The sequence below is a fragment of the Typha latifolia genome, chromosome 4, assembly GCF_019914945.1.
Source record: "Typha latifolia isolate L0001 chromosome 4, TyphaL0001v2, whole genome shotgun sequence".
Lineage (NCBI taxonomy): Eukaryota > Viridiplantae > Streptophyta > Magnoliopsida > Poales > Typhaceae > Typha > Typha latifolia.
Window position 1 is genome coordinate 6536106 of NC_133089.1, and position 23140 is coordinate 6559245.

The 23140-nt window shown below is 33.9% G+C and overlaps 2 protein-coding genes across 2 annotated transcripts; one reads left to right on the forward strand and one right to left on the reverse strand.

The window, feature by feature from the left end:
• Positions 1-1580: 1580 nt before the first annotated feature.
• On the reverse strand, positions 1581-9813 carry LOC140787457 (pentatricopeptide repeat-containing protein At5g67570, chloroplastic). Its single transcript, XM_073136380.1, has 9 exons — positions 9163-9813; positions 8657-8848; positions 8432-8513; positions 8102-8293; positions 7411-7524; positions 6230-6323; positions 5977-6134; positions 4376-4810; positions 1581-2528 (listed from the first exon to the last, which is right to left on the reverse strand). Exons 1-9 carry the CDS (start codon positions 9735-9737, stop codon positions 1755-1757), a joined length of 2616 nt encoding a protein of 871 aa, XP_072992481.1. The 5' UTR covers positions 9738-9813; the 3' UTR covers positions 1581-1754.
• An 8273-nt stretch (positions 9814-18086) lies between these two features.
• On the forward strand, positions 18087-23140 carry LOC140786075 (small ribosomal subunit protein eS1). Its single transcript, XM_073134266.1, has 7 exons — positions 18087-18174; positions 18285-18332; positions 18431-18536; positions 21982-22119; positions 22202-22387; positions 22473-22673; positions 22843-23140. Exons 1-7 carry the CDS (start codon positions 18164-18166, stop codon positions 22936-22938), a joined length of 786 nt encoding a protein of 261 aa, XP_072990367.1. The 5' UTR covers positions 18087-18163; the 3' UTR covers positions 22939-23140.

The following is a 23140-nucleotide window of genomic DNA, read 5'->3' on the forward strand; positions in this document are numbered from 1 at the left end:
AACATTTTGGTTTCATATTATTCAGGTATTGATGATCAATTTTTCGAAATTGCATGGACTATAAATTTTTGCAATTTAAAGACTTTGACTCAATTCTGACTTTAATCATATCATTCCTTGCTCTAACAGCATCATCAAAGGACGTCAAAATATAGTAAGATTCTAGCTTTTAGGGTAATAATCTGATGAAAATATAAGAAAGAAGCCTGCTGAACTACATATGTTGGATATAACTATGGACTGATAATACTCTTCTATCTTGTATAGCAAAAATGCTGCTAACGAGAGGAGACAAATATACTTAATTTGGTTTGAGTAGTATCACTTTCATTAGCTGGCAGCATGTGAAAGATTGTTAAAAGATGAAATCTAACTAAATTTTCTTTCATATATTCATTAAGAGACCAATCAACTCTAGTAGAGTTACCTTCCCATGACAAAGAGATTGTGAGTTCGACTCTAACCCTAGACAATATTATGAAGAAAATTATTTGATGGTTCGATGGCTTGACTCAACGACTCAATAGTGCGATTAATAATTCGGTAATACAATTGATTTGGAGGAAGAGCTTGGCAACGCAACGACTTAAAGCAAGTCTCAACGACATTTAATTAGAAGTAATTGTGTTCGGCAATGCACATAATTTAAAACTAAACTAAGCAGCTTACTATATTGGCTAAAAAATTTAGTAAAATCTAAGTACCTCCGTATCTAAGGACAATTGACCATTTGTTTAGGGCATATATCTAGCTTTTAGACGCATGAATGACTAAAAAAAAGACATTCATTAAGGGACATCCACTAACGGCAAAACTTTGCCAACATATGCACGGAACCTTTTGTATTGTCTGATGAGCCATGCTTCCCAGGTAGGGGTGAAAACGGGTCAGATTAACTCCGACCCGACCCGCTATCCGACCCGACTCGGATCGGATTCGGATAAAAAATTTCTATCCGATTCGAATTCGGATACGGATACGGATAGAATTTTTGAAAAAAATTCGGATACGGATTCGGATACGGGTCGGATATAATTTTCGGATTCGGATACGGATATCGGATATCCGTTTATCCGCATATTTTTTAAATGATTTACAGTTTTTTAATTTGCTTATTTAAATAGTAAGTATTAATATTATTATTAATAATACGTTATATATTATTTATAGAGATTAATTTCTCTAATTTTATATATTTGACATACAAAAAAATAATTTCTTATAAAAACTCTTAATAATTTTGTGTTAATTATATTTAAATAAAATATTATAATTATTTTAAATTTAATCAATATTCGTTTAAGATCCGATCCTTTATCCGAAAATTATCCGTATCCGTTTAGTTAGGATATGGTTTTTAATTTTGTTATCCGTCTAATATCCGTATCCGAATCCGTATCCGAACTAAAAATACGGATCCGGATATGGGTTGAGCACTATCCGATCCGTATCCGATCCGTTTTCACCCCTATTCCCAGGTCTCTGTATGCTTCTACAACTTTGTCAAACCAATCACTTGCCTTCGATTGCCTATGCTACAGAAGGGCAAAACCATACTAGAAACAACACGAATTACAAAATTTTAACAGAAAAGAACGAGATACTTTACTTGGAAGTTTTCCGTATTCACTATACAATACCAGCAAAAATTGATGTATGAAAAAACTATTCTATCATTAGAATCTGTGTTTTGGAAATGCCAAGCTGAAGACCAGGAGGGGGCTGCTTGCTATCTTTCCTCTTCAAACTTCTCACTAGCTGATGGTATCATGATGTTTAGGAATTAAATCATCCTTCAATCTGTCTTGCTTCCATTTTTGGAGGATCTCTGATGCTGATGGCAGCTCTGCAAAGAGGTTCCCAACATCAGCTCTTAGCAAGTCAAGTGTTTCATCAGTTACAGAAGCCTGTGAGTTGCAATGAACTGATTGCAACTCTTTGTCACAAGTTGTGCAGGATGATACAGTAACAGTTTTTTCTGAAGTAACACCTGCCTGTCCACCAGTTTCCTTGGTATCAACATTGCTAACTGAGGAGAGGTTATTTCGTGCATAAGTAGGTAGAGCACCACCAAAATCTATAATTGGTTTAATTGGGAAACAGTCCAGAGCCTTCCTATTGCTGTCTGCACTGTTGGCATCCTCCAGATATGTTGGATGACTTGATGAAACATCACTGGCATCAGCAAGCAGATGGGTACTTTTTAACAGTATCATTCCACAAAGGGACTGCAATGATCTCAGGAAATCAGGAACAGGTTCTTCCATAACAAGATTACAACCACTGAGATGGTTCAAGAGGTCTTGAAATGCATTCTTGCTAAACCGATCCATGTTATGCTGGAAGAGATCTGTCCACTGCGACTCACTCACTTTAAATGAGGCGTGAGCCATGCCGTTAATCAGATTCACAATCCTTCCAAAGTTATTCTGACCAATGGAGTGGCATATGATTTCAGCAAACATGGATACATGGGGAACCTCTCCCGCCTCCAGGATGGTATCAAATGCATGCTCCAGCAAATACCACTGCACACCATAGAGGATAGTCAAGTACTCTACTGATCTACTGATGACTATTCTTCTACATAAATTGATATAAGAAAGAAATATTCAATAGGATTTGGTCTCGAGGACACATACCATGTTAAAGCAATAAATGTTGTTTATACAACTACAAGTCAAACAAAGATAACCAGTATCATGCTGCAACAAGGCAAACTCAGCATGACCATATCAATAAATTAATACATTTCAGACCATCAAATTCCTACTAACTGACCTCAAAAACAGAGTTTCCAACTAACTTTATTATTGACCAAATATATGTTTATGGGAAGAGAAAATTGTACAGTTATGTAACTCGCATTTAGTGATAGAAGGTTCATATTAAATAACTGCTCCAATAAAGAATGCCTAGCTGTATGAAGTATGCAAAGCATGACTGTTCATAAAAAGACAAGGCATAAAATGAGCAGAAAATAGTTTCCCTTATAGAATTAAAACCTAGTATCATATAGAAGCAATAAGCAAATGAGAAACACTAGCTTAGGACAATTCTGTAAAGAGAGGTTAAAAAATGACTGAACATATTTGGCAAGGATAAGTGCAGATGTACACAGGGAAATACAGCTTAACGATTTAAAGGACTTGTACCAGTACAAAGGGAAGTACTATGACATAGTATGAAAGGTAGGAAAAGGCCACAGTAGCAAGCACCACTACCAAATTATTTGCAAGCTCCAATTTTTCACTTGCACTCAAAAAGCAACATTACCATATTAAAGAGTCTCGTGTCGATCATATTTCTTCGTTAAACTTTATACAAAGTTTAAACATCTATATTGTCATGTATGTCAGGCTCAAGAAACCAAGGTTTTAAAAGTTAGGATCGGCCTTTCGAAAAAATGATATGTGGTGGCCGGATAAGCCGTATCGGTCGCCCGAATCGGCTATATTGGTCGCCCGAATCGGCTATATTGGTCGCCCGGTCAGATCAGATTTTTTTTAATTACATAAAATTCTAAATATTATTTAAAAATGCAGAAAAATTTCTAAAATTTTAGAAAACATAACAACAAAATAAGAACATATGAGCTAAAAATTAAACAAAAGTACTAACTTACTCTAAAATCAAAATCCGATGAATACTGAATTGACTCTCGTAAATCCCTGTGGTCGTCATCATAATCATCTTAAGTTTGAAAATAATAATGTCTAAGATCTAATGCTCCAAATGCATCATATCATTCATATCAAATGAATTTTGTTAAATCTGAGAAGGATAATAATTAATATGTGAATCTTGTGTATGAGGATACTGAGGAGGATATTGAGGAGGATAATAACCAATATATGAATCGTGTGATGGTTTTAAACAATGCATACTTAATGAACCATAGTTCGTTGAAGTTAGCTGGAGTGAGATTTGCGTCGCCGGAGTTTGTTGGAGCTAGATCTCTCCATTAGAAAGTGAGAGTGAGAATAAAAGGAAAAAAGAGTGAAAGAGAGAGAGTGAGAAGAAAAGAATAAAAAGAGAAAGAGAAAGAGCTTGAGGACATCAATAATTGTTGTCTCCAGGTTAAATCCAGGTCAAATCCATAATGGATTTGGCCCGATTTGATCAAAACCGGCCGATTCTAGTCATTTGACTGGAATTGGCCATGGATCAGGATCGGCCGATCCGATGAACCTTGCAGGAAACTACGTTTCTAAACTAAAGATCTTACTTCAAACAAGCATACTCGGCCTATTCTTAGTGATATCAAAGCATGAGTAGTACAAGACTAGCATGTATTTGAAAACCAATGGTTAAAGAATCTATACCAAAGGGATTTGCAATGAGCAGTTCAAAATAAGAGACAAACACTGCTCACCTTTCCAGATTTGGATGCTTCAACCAGCAACCATGCATATTTACGTTGGTCTAGTTGGTAACCAGATAGAGCCATCTCCTTGTACACATACTCAAAATACTCCCACTGGAGGGCAGAAGCTGATGCCTCAAGCATAGAACGATATGTATAAGCATCTGCCTTAAGTGATGGACTATCATGACTACATATTCCAGAACCAGAAAAGGGAGTCTTGATGTTTTCAAATAGCTCCTTTGCCTTTCCAAACATATCCAAATGATGATAAACTTTCAGCATGGCATTTATGGTTCCAATGTTAGGGCTACAATGATCCTTCATGAGTTCAAAAATTGAGATACAGTCGTTAATATATCCCCCATCCAACGAGGCTAAGATCATACCAGTAAATGACACTTCCAGTGGTTTAGTAATAGGAAGATTTTTAAGCTTCTGAACCTGTATGACATTTACAAATACAAGCTTAATTGTATGTATGTCTAGATAATTTGGACTCTTCTATGTGACAATTATAACTCAAAAGAGAATCACTCAATATGCAGTCATGTAAAACAAACTATCAAACAACAGAGCATTCACATCTTTCCTTGATATATAAACTTAGTGTACGCACTAATATTTATAATACTAGGTCAAGAATACTAGTCATCTACGAAACAAATGAATGGAGACATGCAAGAAGTCAATATCATAGACAACATCTGTACTCAAATTATATAAAATCCTATCTAACTATGTATGATGAATGCAAGCACACGCATATATGAAGAAAACCACATTTTTCACATATAAAGAAAAAGATAATTGTGAGAAAATTTCTTAAAATAATTTGACACAGATAACTGGAAAGTGACAGGACTGAGTAGAAAGAATGTCTTCAGTAGCCAGAACAAAAGTTAAACATGATGATGAAAGAATATTAGATAAATCTTCTCAGTAAAGTTATATGATTGCTAAGAACCAAGAGAAATGGACAGGCTTCAACAAAAGATCAGCCTCGAATGAACAAATAATGCTAGGACACAGGTACATACCAGCAGATCATACTTGCATGAAAACTGTAGATCCTTTACGACAACCATTTTATACAGTTTTTTGGCTTTATAAGAAGACAGTGCACTGATTTGCATACATAAAAAGAACATGGCACCTACAAAATCAGTTCTGAACAGTTCAGAAATAATAAGACCTTATATATAACAAACTATTGATTCATCATAGAAGTCATAGTTCTACATTTGCACTGCATTTTTGTGCCTTAAGGATGCTTTAAAAAATATATAAGCTCAAAAAAGGCACCCAAGAATAGGTCAACGTGTCACTCAATGATTCTCTATCACTAACCTTTCATCACCTCCAAGTTTTATACTTTTATACCAACCTCATGCAAAAGGGACCTACTCTAGAATTAACATTTTTACAACAAATGCATACATACTATTTTAAATAGGGCTTCATGAAATGATTGTAATCTGAAAATTGCAAAAATAAACACCTAACCAGGTCATCAACTGGAAATGTAGAAGTAGTGCATATCACAATTATTTATTGAGTAACCCTGCAATACCAAAATACAGCACAAAAGTGGATCATGTGTAGCACACCTCCATCATAGCATCCTGCCACCTTCCATTGTTGCAGAGGCAGCATGCCAGTTCATAATAAACGCTGGCTGCTCCAACCACTCCTCTCTGTTCCATCTGCCTAACAGCTTCAACTGCTTCATCTATTTTGCCTTCTTTCCAAAATGTTCTTACAAGAACTGCAAATTTTGGATGCATGATTAAGAAGCCTAGCAGATACTGGTACAACTAACAATGAAAGGAAAAGCATAAAAGTAATGCTTCTTACTCCTACCTTTGTATGTCAATGCCTTTGGAGCCAGTCCACCTTTCCGCATTTTTTCAAAGAATTTGTGAACAAGATCGTGTTTCCCCGCATTCAGCATCACCTTTCAACAAGCAGCACCTGTAAGTCTAACATACAAAACCTGAGGGTAGATATGGTACTAGACTACCAGGAAAAGGAGATCTAGGATACAAGCATCTAGCTATTCTCTTGTTTCTGATCAAATGCTTCATCTTCTTATGCATTAACTAACAGTCCCCACAAGCACAGCAAGTTCTGACATACTAAAATGAAAAGTCCCAACGTACTGACTTATCTTGCTATCCAGGAAAATAAGGGGGAAAACCATTGATACCCTTGTTTGGTTTGAGATTAAACTCCGAACTCGATTAGTTAGTATTATTTCTTAGTCTTGATATTTTCGAGAGCAAACTTAGTTAGATATGAAAAAAATAAAAAAATATTTGGTTACTGAACTAATTAAAAGTCCCTGAATTAGTTTAGAAGGAGTTCCTAAACTCAAAAAAAAAACAAGGCCTAAAAGATTAGAGGTCTGCAAGCGCTTTTTCCGCCAGACAAAAAAGACCATTTAGCATCCTTGAGGAGCTCTCACTGACAGTGTCTATCAGTTTGGAGACCTGATTTCTGGAAACTCTCATCACTGTAATTCATTAACTAGGGATGTGATAAGGTAGGATTTGGTAGCACATCTAGTAAAATTAACCTCAAGTCCTTTAAGTTTGTCAAACTTTAAAACTTTCAGATCTTAAATAAAAACTAAATATTTGGTCAATTTGTTAAATAATTTTGCCATGCAAAATCTCAAATCATATATAATCTAACGAAAAATATTAAAATTTCTTATGACTAGAAGCATCATGCAAGAACAAACTATCTTAAAATTTTATTGGTTTAAGATAAGCAAATGAGTTATGGAAAAATAATAGAATTTTCAGCTAGTGCTCTGCAAGATTACTTATAAGGTGCTTGAGTCAAGCTAATCTGAACAAGATGTTTCTCTCAAGCTGGCTCACTTGACCTGTCTTACTACCACAGAAACATGTCGTATTTGATGTTCTTACACTGATAATATAGAGGCAACAATAAAGTAGTCCAATGATCCAATCAATTCACAATTTTTGAGGACCAAAGATCCAGCTCAGAAAATGAATGGCAGTTTCCTGACTTACTTCCATGGACAACCCATAGCTTGCTGCAGTAGGTTTCATACCAGCATGTCTCATTTGCTCCAACACCCAAAATACCCCTTTCCATTGACGAGATGGGATACAGGCATTTAGCACCTGCAACATATCAATATTATTAAGAAAAAGGCAATTAAGAGAATCTGATGATTCTATCCACAACTTATCTAACAAATAGGGTTAATTACATCTGATCCCTTCAACTATTTCTCTATATCACTTTCATCCACTCAAGAAAACAATTTATCATATACACTCCCTAAACTATTTAAATGTATCACTAAGTCCTCTAAATTTGACTAACTTAATATATGGACAAAAATACCCCATCTTTCTTCCATATCCTTCCATCTTTTTCTTTAGTGGTCTATATGACAACTTTTCCAAATAATAAATTCTAAATGATCTTCTCTAATTCCTTTAAATTTTATTTCTAACAGAAAAGGGGAAGAGAAATTAAGGACATTTTTATCCATCTAAGTCATTAGTCAATTTTTAAACTTTTTTCTAATATAATTTCTAATGGAAGAGGCTTAGTGCACAATTAGATAATTCAAAGGGTTTATCTATCCACTTTTTCTCTTAAGGGGGTCAAAGTGATATGGAGTGATAGCTGAGGGAGCCATAATGTAATTAACCCAAGGAATATCCACATGTTGAAAGAAGTTGCCCTCACAGCATTATATATGATCACATCTGGCTCCAAGGTTGGATCCCAATTTTTGCTTCTCATATTTCTAGTCTTTTTTAAAGGCTTCTGCCTCATGAACTCAACAATCTTGGTTAGCTCATTCACAAAACCAGCTTGACCAAGTGTAACAGCAATAGTACGGTATGCAGCCATATCAGGATATATCTGAGCATCTCCCTACATCCAAAGTGAAATTACAGGATAATATGAGATACCAAATACATCAAAACAAGCAATTTCAAATTCTTCTGGAATAGCCAGTGATGTTAATATAGAAGTAACTACTTTACTTAAGCAACATGAAGAAAGACTTACCCGCATTACATCGAAAATTTTGAGAGCTTCAGTAGGTCTCCTTGCTTTTCCAAGGACGGCTAAAAGTTTTGTATACACAAACCTGTACAAGAAACAACTCTAATCAGTCTTGAAATTCCTCTATCACAATTCCACATGAAGAAAGAATAAATATAAAAGAGAAAGAAACTTGTCGTACAAATAAGTAACACTCTAAAAACAAATAACCCTCCATACAACTTTTACCTGCTTTTTCGGTGCTCATATTCCTTTTCTTTATAGACCCATTCAACGACAGACAGAGCTTGCCTCCAATTTCCAAGAGCTCCAAGCCCTTCAACTATTTTCAGTAGATACATCTCTGTAAAGAGCAAACCTGATTGCTTCATCAACCTTGGAAACTTCCAGTCATGCGAACTCAGGTCTGAGTCGCTAAGCCTGTATCACAATGTCTTCAAAAGCTTATCTTGTAATATTATTCGAGGTAAACTCCGGAAGAACCAACCAACAGTAAGGAGTAAATTTAATTAATTTCATTTGAAGTCCTCATAGTCACAGACTCAGGAAGGAATATAAAAAGGCATCATATCAGCTTAAATGCAAAATATCCGATGGAAATTTTTCAAGAAAATTCGAAAATCCGATCTTCCAAGCAACATGATCGCATCTTTCAAATAATTCTTATAAACATTTGAAAGCAATTATAGAGACTATATCTAGTAAGAAGATGAGGAAAAAGGCAAAGCTCACACCTTCTTACGAGCAACTCAATCTTCTCGTCATCTCCCATCTGTGTTTGCTTCAAAGCAGCCACCTTTCTCTCTCTTCCCTCCTCAACGCCCACATCCACCTCGACATCATCCTCCAGAAGCCACTGAAATCGACTACCATTCCTCTCCGCAAGCATATCCCTCAACTCCTCCAAGTGCTCCCCTTTCAGCCTTCCCCCACCATCCCCCTCCCTCGCGCTCACTATTCCTCTCAAATCGACACCGCCTGACCTCTCCCACGGCCTTCCGGCAAGCTCCTCCTTCAAGGCACGATACTCGGCAGAGATCTCTCGGAACTGCGCCTCTTCCTCCATTTCCTGCCTCTGGGACTCAGACAAACTTAGAACTTCATCAGCTAGGGCTTTTTTCGTGGTTCTACGGAGGGATTTCTGGGTCTCCTTCTTGCGGAGGGCGTGGAGGATCTTGGGAGTGGGGGCGACGCCCTTCCGGAGGAGGCGGCTCTTTAGGGTTTCAGTGGTGGGGTAGAGGGGCTTCTTTTTCTCGGAGCGGGGGATGAGGGTGGAGAGTTGCAGGGAAGGGGTAGAAGAGACCGCCATCAGGAGGGATGGAGAACGGAAGATTACAGAGGCGGGAGAAGAAAATAGAGAAGCGAGTTGTGTATACGTAGATTTGGTGCCGAGGGGGTCGAATCCTGCACGTGCTGTGCGAGTGAACTGTTGGAGGGTTTGGCAGTTAATTTGCGAGATATTTTTCTTTCCAAAGAAAGAATGGATCAAGATTCAAGAGTTACCGAGCATTCCACCCAAAACATTATCCTTTACCAAGTCTGACTCTGTTAGAGTTGGATAGATATCTTTTCCATGACTAGAAAGATTATGAGTTTGACTCTAGTATTAAATAATATTATTGATAAATTATTTAGTGGTTTAGTGTCTTAGCTCTCGACTCAATTGATGACTCGGCACTACAATTAGCTTTGAGGAATAGCTTAGAGCAGGTTTTAGCGTTTGATTCGGAGCAATTATCCGGCGACATATATATCTTGAAACCTAGATAATACAGCTAAAAGTTCTGTAAAACATAAGTGTCTCTATATTTAGGGAGGGCTACTAGCAAGACTTATTTCTTAATATTATTTTAAGATAGGTTAAAGTGGACTTTAAAAATTAGGTATTTAATCATAAACCAGATTAAAAGTGTAATATTATTACATTTTCATATGACATAAAAAATAATAAGCATTTCAAGTCATCCTATCTTTCCCGATTTTTGAAAAAAGAAAAAAAAAATCATGACTTATCAATTCAAGGCATGACCCACGAGATGTTCCTTTTGGCAAATCGAGGGTTAATTGTGATGTTTTCTTTCGGACTTCAGCAAAGCAACCTGAGGAAAGTTAGAGTGTTTTAATTAATTGCCTAGATAATTCAGATTTATTTCTTCATGCATCTATATGTTATTGGATAACACGATAGTACTACAAAAAAAGACATCTTTAAGTTATCTGAAATATATTATTAATGCAGATTTTGTCTTCCATATATAAGTGTCATTTTTTTTGTTCAGTTGGGAGCAGAAATTAAAAATTATTTTATACATATATGAGATTTTATTGCATTAGATAATATTCATATATAAATTTGAAATATATACAATTAAATTCACGTGCTTTGCACAATAAACTATTCTAGTTTATATTTTGCACCGTTACATATTGGTTTATCCAATTCTTTTCTCAAAATATCAAAAATACTATTACACCAAAGTTAAGAAGATCTCATAACATTAAATGCACATAGAATTCATATCATTTTTAAACTATAAAAAAAAATATATATTTCTACTTCTCTTCCTTTCCTGGTAGGAAAAATATCATATATTGAGAGATGAAATATATATTATTTATTTATTTTTCTGAGTGCTTAACCAAACTTTCTCTTTCTATTTTTCTTCTCTCCAATAAAAATGTTAGCTAAAAAGTTTACTCTTATACCGTCATATTACAGTATTTTTTTCATATACAGAACGCTAAAAGAGTAAAAGAGTATAATATATATATATATATATATATATATATATTATATAGAAGTACTCATCTTTTATACATTAAAAATTATTTCATCACACTGGAAAATATAATAAAATTTTATAAATTAATAAAAGAGCATCCAGATGAATACAATGATGCTATTAAGTATCTTTTTCTAACAAAGGAAGTTAATTCTTTTATTGATCTTTTATTGACATTGTTGAAGATAAAAAAAATCTCTCGTTATTGTTTGAAATATACCTAATTTATCAAAACACTTTATACTTATTTGATAGTAAAATGTATAACCATAGAGATGGACTAAGATAATATATAAATTTCATAAATATAATTATAGATTTTATAAATATTCATTTTTGATTATTTAAAAATTCTCTTTGGATTTAATATATATAATTTGTGAATTCCATATATATGTTTGTGGATTGCATAGATATATTTTAGGAACTCATTGCTAGTAATTAGATATTAATAGTTAGTAATTAGCAATCCATAGTTAGTAATTACAAAATCTATAATTAATTTTTTTAAATCTATAATAACTACAAAAATCTAAAGTTAGTATATATAGAATTTAAATATACAACTATAGAACCCGATTATAATATCTATAAAATCTATTACTGGTCACTATACATATAATTTAATTTAATAAAATGAGTAGTTTTATTTATAACAGAGTGTATATAGAAATATTATATCTAAAATTCATAGTTAGTATCTCAAGAATCTGTAGTAATAATAATGTAATCTAAAATTTGTAACTATGAAATTTGGAATTGGTACCTACAGAATTTAGAATTAGCATATATGGAATCTGAATATACCAACTAAAAAAATATGAATCTAGGTATACTCTAATACTAATTGAAATAAAATTAAGAAATATATTTACTTCTATTAGGAGAATCTATTAAAAAAACTCTAAGTATGAAAATATTTCATGTTTTCTTTTATTGTTCTACCACTCAAATACACAATTGACATAGTAAAATATTTAAACTTGTCTCGGGGTGTGCATAGCATGTAATAATATGAAATTCATAAATAATAACTACGAAATTTATAGTTAGTATCTATAGAATCTATAATCAGTATATATGGAATCCAAATATACTAATAAAATTATGTAGATTATATGTCAAAATATTTTGTTGCTCTACATAAATATTTTAAAACATAATATTTATAAATTATATACGATGTATGTCGAAATACACCCCTGTAAAGAAATATATATTGAAGTTCATTTCACACATTTAAGTGTTGTATATCAAAACAAAATTTCGTTATTATGAAATTTTTATGTGAGATGTGATTTTTAAAGAAAGAGAGAGAGAGAGAGTTTGGAGAAAAACTCTTCACTTACAATTAAAAAAAAAGTTGATACTTACCTATGCCACCTCTAAAGTATACATTCTCTCCTAATAAATAAAAAATTAGGAAAGCAAAAATTTTATCCAATATAGTGATACACTTAGTTAGGATCTTTTCTCATTACATTAGTTATAGATTTTTATTAAAATAAAATTTCTATATGTCGCGTTCGAACGCAGGAGGGGTCATGTTCGAACGTCCTTATGAACGCCTACATCAGGTTCGCAAATACAAAGAACGCATACTGTGCGTTTGAACGCGGTCGGGCGAGTTCGAACGCCTGTATCGCGTTCACACATCTAGATATAGAGCTTTTTGAGTGCGTTCGAACACGATCGATAGGAATCCTCTAGAATTAGGGTTTTATATTGTTTTAGGACTTGTTGGCTAGTCTCTATAAATATGTGGATAGCAGCCAACTTCATAATGATATTGGATTATTGATTTCCTGCCTCCTATCTTCTCTCTAGACTCTCCCTCCTCCCTCTTCACCATCCTTTCACCTCTACCGTTAGTAAAGTTTCTCGTAGCTTCTAATCTCTCTCGACTGTCGAGCCACCCCTCTTCTTTGGGATCTCGACCACTTTGATCCCTTCATTTACTTCCCTTAATCACATCCATAATCTATCTTCATCTCCATACCCATCCATAACCCTAAACTCCACCCGTCACCACCACCATCACCCACGTTCTTTCGTGTTTTCATCCGAGTTGAAGTTCGAATATGCAAAGGCATAAATACAAAAGCTGTAGATCAGGAAGTTACGGTTGCGCGGACTGATTCCTATAATACATCCAAATCTTAAAGGAATCGTTGCGTGGTGGATTTATGCGAATCGGGTCAGATCAGATCACATCAAGGGGAGATTAGACTCAATGGATTGAGTCTAGTTATCTTATTTGCTAATTTGATTTAGTTAGAATGTTAGAATTTTATTTAATTAGATAAATCCAGCTCTATGCAGTTTTGGGAAAATATTCGTAGAATATTCTACAGAAGTCAGAATATTCTACAGAAGTCAGAATAATATCAAACCAGATGGATAAGATTGCTAAACTTTAGATCTACAACTTGGTATTCACAAAGATTCGGAATCTATCTATGGCAAAATGAAGATTAATGCGAGAAAGATAAAAAGAAGGCTGATTTAGTTAGTTAGCTAGCTTTATCTTGTTGTTTGAATTTCAAATAAATCGGATAATCCGCATGTGGATCCGATCCGCTATGGATTTTTACTCCTATAAATAGGAGTGGACATGTATTAAAGAGAATTGAATCATTGAGAAATCTGAGTTTAGCTAGTTATTATTCTCATCCTTATTTTTTTACATTAGCCATTAGATTGTCTTTATCTTCATAGGAGTAGATCATAACCGTAGAACCCTTCAAGCATCCAAACCCTAGCCACCTCCTACCTCCAGCAGCCACCCTACTACACAGTCATCCACCACCACCCTTGGCCATCCACCACCGTTCACCACCCTCCGACGACCGTCATAACGTCGGTATTACTATTCTGCCCTCCTTGACATATCTCCACTATTTTATTTTTATCTTTTCATCTTGATCTGTGATTTAGATAAAAGCAAAGTCATTAGAACCCTAACTCACGAAGCTACCTCTACCTTTCATAATCATCCTATAGACAGATCGTTCCAGATTTGGTTTGTAACACCTAAATTTAATACGAAAATCCATCAATTTAGTATCATAGCCCATCATATAAATCCATAGTTAGCGCTTCTACAACTTATAATTAAATGACAGTCATTAGCCTGCTAGGCTACAGAGCCCACACTAGCCAATTACATTGGACTTATGTCAAGCTATAAATATATATTCCTCGTATAAATGATTTTAGATATTATTATTGTGAAATGTACTTTTTATAACTTTGCTAATGCTTTTAGGATTTTTGTAATGCACTTTTAAGAACTTATGCCATATTTATAAATAAAAATATTTTTAATCATTCAAAAGTTCATATGCTAGACATAAGTTAGGACAAAGAATCAATCCTCTTAGATTAAAAAAAAATACTTAAATTTTAGGGCATATAGATAATGGCTAGACAACAAATTATTAGTTTGGTCGATGGTTAAAAAAAACTAATTATATAATATTTCTTACAAATGCATAGTGAAGATTAAATAATTCTTAATCTCTAGGTTGACTTTATATTATCTCTTATTTCAATAAATAATATTTTACTTCTCTATATAGAACAATAAAATTTAGTGTATTAGCATAGTCTACTAAATAGTATTTGTTTTTTGAAATATTAAAATCTTGTTATAAAAACTGCTGCAATATTTTTACATGAAATGCCTTTCCAACCTGCCCATATATAGATAAATTTAATATGGAAATCACTTGCAATAAGAATATTATATGATAATGACCATTTTCTACTGCAATAGGAGTAATATAATTCGAGTAAAATGGATATTGGAACATGTGTTTTATCCATACCTATCATAACCGGACCAGACCGATGAATCGACCATCAAATTACTTTAATTTTATTATTAGACCGGATAAACAATTGATTCCGTGAACAATGCAACCCAGCTGATTTTTGGGCAACTAGCCCATCAACTATTTTTGCAAAATTATATAATTATTCTTAATATTTAATTATTTTCTATATCTTAATGGTACTTTGGTCCTAAAATTTAAAAATTATTTAGTTTATAACATAACTGTTGTCCTTGAAAAGTCCTATTTGCTTATATGTTTATCTAAAGTTTTATATTTACATGTATATCTCTCAAAATATAAATTTCGTGCATCCCGACAAAATTATCTTTATTCTTGTTTTTAAGTATTTCTCTTAGTTAATAGTATTTTTATTTTTTTATATTAAATAACTTAACTTGAAAATAACCATGAAGGTATCTATATAAATGACATTCGTTTTGAGGGATATACATACAATTATACTATTTTTATAAATATTTATTTATTTTTAAAATTATTTAGATTTATTTAGATATTATTTAAATATTTTTAAAAAATAACAATCTAACCTCGTGAGCTACCAATTGAACCAATAACCTAGTGATCCGACACCCCTGACATTCTCAATGCTGGATCCAATTTTGATAACTATAGTTTTATCGATTAAACCAATATAATTCAAAACAAATTTAGTGCCACTGTACTTTGATTAATGAGGTGAAAATTCAAGAATATATACTATGCCAAACCTTGAAGTAAAAAAAAAAAATAAGTTGCTTTTATTTTCTACTTCAAGATGAATAAATGTGGATGGCAAATAATTACAATTTTGAGAGAGTTATGTAATGGCTTTTATTATTTGTCTAAAATGATGACGAACAGTTTTATCACTGTGTTAAAATTTTTCTTATATCACATAATAACTAGCATTTAGTATTAAAATATATAAGAACATATATAACAAGTTATTCTCCAATAGCAAATCCTGGAGCAATGACCCGTCTAATGATGCATGGACTAAAGCAACAATAGCTGCATCACTTTGGGGAATATGAAAAGAGCGCAACAATAGAGTTTTCAGAGCGGCGAAATCTACTCTAAGGGTGGTGGCTATCCAAGCGATTAATCTAACCCAAGAGTATTGGTGCCAACTAGTGAAGGACCATCGTTGGGGCGGCTCAAGGCTGAAGACAAAATGGCGCCCCCATCGAGAGGTTAAATCAAAATTAATATTGACAGTTTTTATGTGGAGAGCAAGCTAAGGGGGAGTAGGGTTTATTGCGAGAAACGAGTTGGCCCAAGTGAGGCTAACAAGGACGGAACCTACTAGCAAGATCTCTATTGAATTCTACGAAGCCAAAGCCATATATGTAGTACTCCTCAAGGCTCGGGGGAGATGGGACAAGATTATCGTAGAGACAGATGCAACAACCATGGTTAGTATATTCCAAGGAGTGAAAGGCGTGCCGTGGCGTCTTAGGGGCATTGTCAATGATTGCCTTCAAATTTTGGCATCCTTCACAAGTTTGAAATTTTCACACACGAATAGGGAAGGCAACAACGCTGCGGACTGGCGGGCCAAGAATGGAAGGTTGGTAGCGACCGGTTGTCGATGGGGCTGATGGACCCTTGTCCTAGAGAACTTAAAGATATTATTGATTATGATAGCCAAAATGAAGATAAGAATTGATGGAGATAATAAGGAAAATGTGTTTATATTATAAATATGTTATTTCTAAACTTCCAAAGAATATGGAGATACAAATGGATCACGAAAATGAATCAAATTTATAAATTCTATAAGAATGTTTTTATTTAGGTGCCTCTTTTTTATGTTTGGTTTTTTTTTTTTTTTTGACTTTTTTTTCTTTTTTCATCTAAATCGATCCTTGCTTTTTTAGATTTACTACCTACTACTATAAGTCCTCTATCATTAGTTCTTGTCACATAGACTAATTAGTATTTATGTTATACTAATATATAATGATCAATTTATTATTATACCTTTGGAACAATGAGTACAAAAAATATCTTATTTTATAATATGAAAACAACCCATTTATAACCCAATGACTAGAATAGAAAACTCATTCTCTGAATATGTTGTCCTTCTCAGCAATGTTCTTGTATCCTTGTATTTTTTTCCCTTTCATGAGTAAATTACAACACTACGAAAAGAAGCAAAAAAAAAATCGAAGAATGAGTTATAGATTTTTAATGAGGAATTTACAATATATATATATATATATATATATATATATATATATATATATAATATTCAAAGGAGAAACTTTATTTTTACAAAATGAAAAATGATCCAATTGGCTATTTCGATTGATAAAAAAATCTTAAAGTCTATCCATCTTCTTCGTAGTCCCAAAGGAAAAAAAAATATAAAACTAGGGGTTGAAATGAAAATGATTGCAAAAAAGGACGGATTTAAATAACTTTTTAATTTGTAAATTATGTAGATGTATTCATACATAAAGAAATTATTTTATCATTCAATGACTTTACTTAGCAGAAAACTAAGTTTTACGTAAACTATTTAAAAGTCGTGGTTTAATTCAGCAAATTGTGAAATAAATTAATGTAAGACTTAGTACAGTAAGAAATAGCCTATTTGCAGAAAAAAAATTTAAATATTTAGTAATAGCAAGACTGAATTTTTAAAATTAAATACGTTTATTTTTAAAACTAGATGTATATTTTTTTATAATTTATACAAGAGATATGCATAAGAATTTATGTTTACTATTTTTGGGTAGATAAGCGGATTAATCGTCATTTTCTAAGTTGAACGTCCTGCAAAGGGCACCAATATTGCAAACGGCATCATCTCTCGTCCGAGTCGAAACTTTTTCCCACTGGCCACTGCACACCAAAATGAACCGCAGTGGATCTAAGTCACGTGCCAAATAACAAGTAGTTGGGCTTGGTCAGGCCCATGGATACCTCACAATGACCACCGTCAGATCAATGGCATTCTACAACAGCCGATTTGCAGCCGTTCGATCCGATTACCCGAAGGCTCGCACCAATCTATAAGTATCTCGCTTCCTAGGGCAAGGGTTTTCCCTCTTCCTCCTTGTACCCATCGCCGAAACCCCTTGCGGAGGAGAGTAGCATCAACCATGGCGGTCGGGTTAGTTAGCTCGTTATCCGGCTTCGGGCATAATTTTATTCGCCTCTATTCTCGTCTTTATCCGTCGATGCTATCTCTTTATCGCTTTCTTCGTTTCTCATCCGTTTCAGGAAGAACAAGAGGATCTCCAAGGGCAAGAAGGGAGGAAAGAAGAAGACGTACTTTTGAAACCTAATCCATCTCTTTCATTTATTTCTTTTCTCTTGATTTGCTTAGCTCTGATCCGGTTGGATTTGGGTTTTTTGGTCACTTGTAGTGTGGATCCGTTCTCAAAGAAGGATTGGTATGACATCAAGGCACCGTCGGTGTTCAATGTGAGGAACGTCGGGAAGACACTAGTCTCAAGGACCCAGGGTACCAAGGTTCAATTTTTTTTCTTTCTTCTTTAGTTGTACTTTTCAGTTCTTTTGGATCGGTAATTGGTGCGAGTTTTGCCTTTCTTTTAATTGAAAGGGATAAATTCCGATTTTGGAGACATTAGCCTCCGTGCTTAGATGAGATTCTTTTCCTTACCATGGTTCTGTCTCATGAGCTCACTGAAATGAATAATGTTCCTTAGAACGATTGGAATTAAGTAAAGTCATGTAATATGAGTGTTTATTTGCGAAACAATAGTTTGTATAAGTGATATAATATTTGTGTGCATAATTTCAATGAAGTATTATTTTTTAACGTTCATGTTTCACTTATTGGCACATTCTGTAGCGTTCATGTTTCACTTGTTTGCACGCATGAAGAATTTTTTTTTTGTTTACAGCTTAACATCTCTTTGGTGTTGCTCTGTAAAGTTAACACATAAAGTTTGATATGTGTTATACTGTGCTAAGATATCCAATTTCTAGATCCTGCTTGCTTACCATACTTTTAAGATAATTCTAAGGTGGAATAGACTAAAGTTGGTTGAAGATGTCTTGTCTAGGGGAAAACTATTGGAGTATTAACTTACTAAGCTGATTAAGTAACTTCAGTTCTTCTGTAGTATAGTAGGTTTGTTTCTGCAGTGATGTTGTTTTGGTGTTCTTTAATTTCTTATTTTGCTATTGTCAATATGATAACTATATTCGCCATGTTTCCTTTAGGAGGTTATATACTTAATGCTATTTTCATGCTCTTGGCCTTTAAAATATTAATTGATAGAAACTCGTTGGTTGGGTTAGGAGTGACCAACAGTAGATTTTCAAACCAAAGTTGAACGATCATTATAGTTGTTGACCCTTGAAGGGAAGTTTATATATAGCTTCACTAATTCATATCAAATTCTTTAGAGTAAAAATTCAGCTAAGTGAGGTTTGTAATTGTTAGAACTTAGATTTTGTAGATGTACTCTCCATACTCAAAAAGTTCTAAAAATGGATTCTTGACATTCTTTTGGACTTATGTAAATTATTACTAGCTCATCCATTGTTTTTTTTTCTGACATGCAATTTCTCATGATAACTGAACTCACCTCCACAGATGTTTGGTTGGTATTAGTGGCAGAGATTTGCGTATTCTATTAGATGGGTTGGGTCTTTGTCACTAGCAAACATCAGACAACACTCAAGATGTTGATGTATGTGTTTCTAGATGATAGCAACATTTATTTCACATTACATTGTGTTATGATTCAATTGAGAAATAAATGAGAACAACTACAGCAAAATAGTTGGTATTTATATGCCCCACTTAGGATGAGAAGATCATGATATGAGACCTCGATCATCTTGACAAAAGGTGTATGAAATGTAGACAAAGGGTGAACTGGTGAAGCAATAGGTCCACAATCCCTATTGAGGAAAACTGGAAGATTTTCAACAATATAGTTGAATGGAAATAGAAAGGTTTTTAAGGCTAATAAATATTTGGAACGTGAGGCTTTGTGGTTGTCTATTTTGAGAAAATTATTCTATTTATCTAAAATATCTATAGGAGTTTTTGGAAACAATTTTAAGAGGGATTTGTATGCAATTTTGGTTTTCTGTAACCATTCCTCACTTCCTCGAACAATTAAGGAAGTTACTTGGTTTTGTTCTTGTGAAGCTTTTTGCTAGTTGATGTGTAATTAAAAAAATTGGTGCATGCACTTGCATAGGCTATTAGTCCATGTGAAGCACGAATGCCGATACGATAGATTCTTAAAAGTAGAATTAAGGATACAACATAGATACGCAAATAAATAAAAAACTAATACATTTTTAATTTGTTGTCAGCCAATAGTACATATCGTAAAAATTGATTATCCCAGAAATGATAAAATAAAAGAAAAGAAAGCTATAAATTTAGTATCTACATATCTAAAACTTTAGAATAATATTGTAATAAGAACTGATATGAAACTCAAAATGTTAGTGAAATATTGAAACATAAATCAACTATTAATCTACAATTCATTTGGATCTTTAGATGGCTTTCAAGTTATATGTTTGATTCATTATCAATAAACAAAGCCAGCCTTAAAATATTATAAAGGCTTTGATAACCATATATACATATAAAGTGTATGTTTAATATCATCTTTTAGCACAAAAAGAAAAAAAATAAAATGATTGGATGATCAAGAAATGTATTAGAGCCGTCTCGAAGTCGTATCTCGTTGTATTGAAGCCGTATCCTGTGTCAGAAATTGAAAATTAATTTTTTTATTCAAATACTTCTCCAACCATATCTGATATATATCGGGTCATATTGTCGTTGTATTGATATCCAATACGTATCGAATACCGATATGGAGGGGCAAATGGAGTATCAGTGTATCGGATATTGATATAGAGGGGCAAATGAAGTATTGGCGCATCGGTGTATCGGATATCGATAAGGAGGGATAAATGGAGTATTGGTGCTTCATAGGCAGTCACATATGAGGAAATGGTCCCCTCATCGTGTTGCATGATCTGTATTTGTATAGTGACCTATAGTCAGAACTAGATAGCTCGTACATGATAAAGACATTATTCCCACACATTTAAGGTAGATATGAGAAAGTTAAGCATGACATATATTTGTTTAACTAAACCTAAAGCACTTGAATATCTAATTATTTATTTTGATAGCTGACTTGAATATTTTTTTAGTTGTAGTTTGGACACTTCATTTAAATTACACTTAGTTTGTTGGTAGATCACATGTGACACGATATGCACCCGCCTATTGCTTGTGCACTACGTTTTATTTTTTCAGTAGTTTGGACACTTGATTTAAAATTATACTTCCCTAGTTTGTAGGGAGATCACATATGTGACATGATATACACCCACCTATCGCTTATGCACTATGTCAGCATTCTGTGGGCTTTTTGGCAACATTGCTGTTTGTTTTCTACAAAGTAGATAGAGCTGGAAATGAAAAGAAAGACTACTTGATGGCTATTAAGATGGTTTGCACGGGCATTGTTTCTTAATCTTTGGCTTGTGAGGTTTTTACTTTGCTTGTGTGCAGTACCAATTACCAAACACATGGACAGTAGGGATTTCTCATTTCTCTTTGTTTGTGTACTTAGGTAAGCCTTGCACAATCGTTTCTTTGGCCATCTTTAGTCTTGTTTGGCTGCCTGATAAATTATTACAAATATAGCTTTTATGAGTGAGTATCTCAACTGCACTTTGAGCCTTTCATGTGCAAGTTTGTAGAATTGGTATATAATTTTATGTTGTAATCTGGTATCATTTAAATTCATAATAATGAGTTGACAGCTGTCAACATGATTCAAATTCAATCTGTTAATGATTTCAGAGTGGCTTTCATAGAGATGCTTATTCATGCTTTTTGACCTGATTGATAAATTTGTTAGCTGATTCTATGCTTAAATTGCTTCCCCGTTCTTAATATCAGATTGCATCTGAGGGTCTCAAACACAGAGTTTTCGAGGTCTCTTTAGCTGATTTGCAAACTGATGAGGACCAGGCTTACAGAAAGATCCGGCTTCGTGCAGAGGATGTGCAAGGGAAGAATGTGCTCACCAATTTCTGGGTATGCATTATTTATACTATTTCCAGTTCTCTTAATTTATTAGTCCTATATACTTTTTTTTTTTCTGACAATGCTCTCTCAGGGCATGGACTTTACAACCGACAAGCTTAGATCTTTGGTGAGGAAGTGGCAAACTATGATAGAGGCACATGTTGATGTCAAGACCACTGACAGTTATACCCTGCGGATGTTCTGCATTGGCTTCACTAAGAGACGACCAAATCAGGTCAAGCGGACTTGTTATGCACAAAGCAGTCAGATCAGACAGGTAAATCATTTAGTTTTCCAATTTAAGACAACTCTTCAATATTTAAGAAATTCTTAGAAGTTTCCTTCTTCATCTTCTGATTTAGATACGCCGCAAGATGAGAGAGATTATGGTAAACCAAGCTACAACCTGTGATCTGAAGGATCTGGTACAGAAATTCATACCTGAGGTCATTGGGAAGGAGATTGAGAAGGCAACTACTAGCATTTTCCCACTCCAGAATGTCTTTATCCGTAAAGTCAAGATCTTAAAAGCCCCAAAATTTGATTTGGGAAAGCTCATGGAGGTATGAACATCACCCTCGATTTACTAGAAACTAGAAACTGCAAAACCTTTATTCTCTACTCTTTTCTGTTGAAATATTAATTATGGAATTTAGTTGACCAACTTTTGTGTACACTATGATGGCAAAACGTCTTTAATTTCTCAAAATATGTGGCCTTTTTTGCCTTCAGGTTCACGGTGATTACAAGGAGGATACGGGTGTGAAGTTGGATAGACCTGCTGAAGATGTTCAGATGGAAGGTGAACAAGAAGTTGTTGGAGCCTAAATGGATGCAAATCATTTGTCTTAAATCGTCATGCAAAATTTGTGTTTGTTTAGAAGATATCTGATACTAGTCCGATGTTAAACTGAGCAGTCAACTGATAGTTACTTAGTTTGCTGTTAGTATTCCTTTTTGTTTCACTGAGTTTATCGTCAAGCGATATTAACTTTTCTTTTTCCAAGTACGAGAGGTTCATTTGTGGACA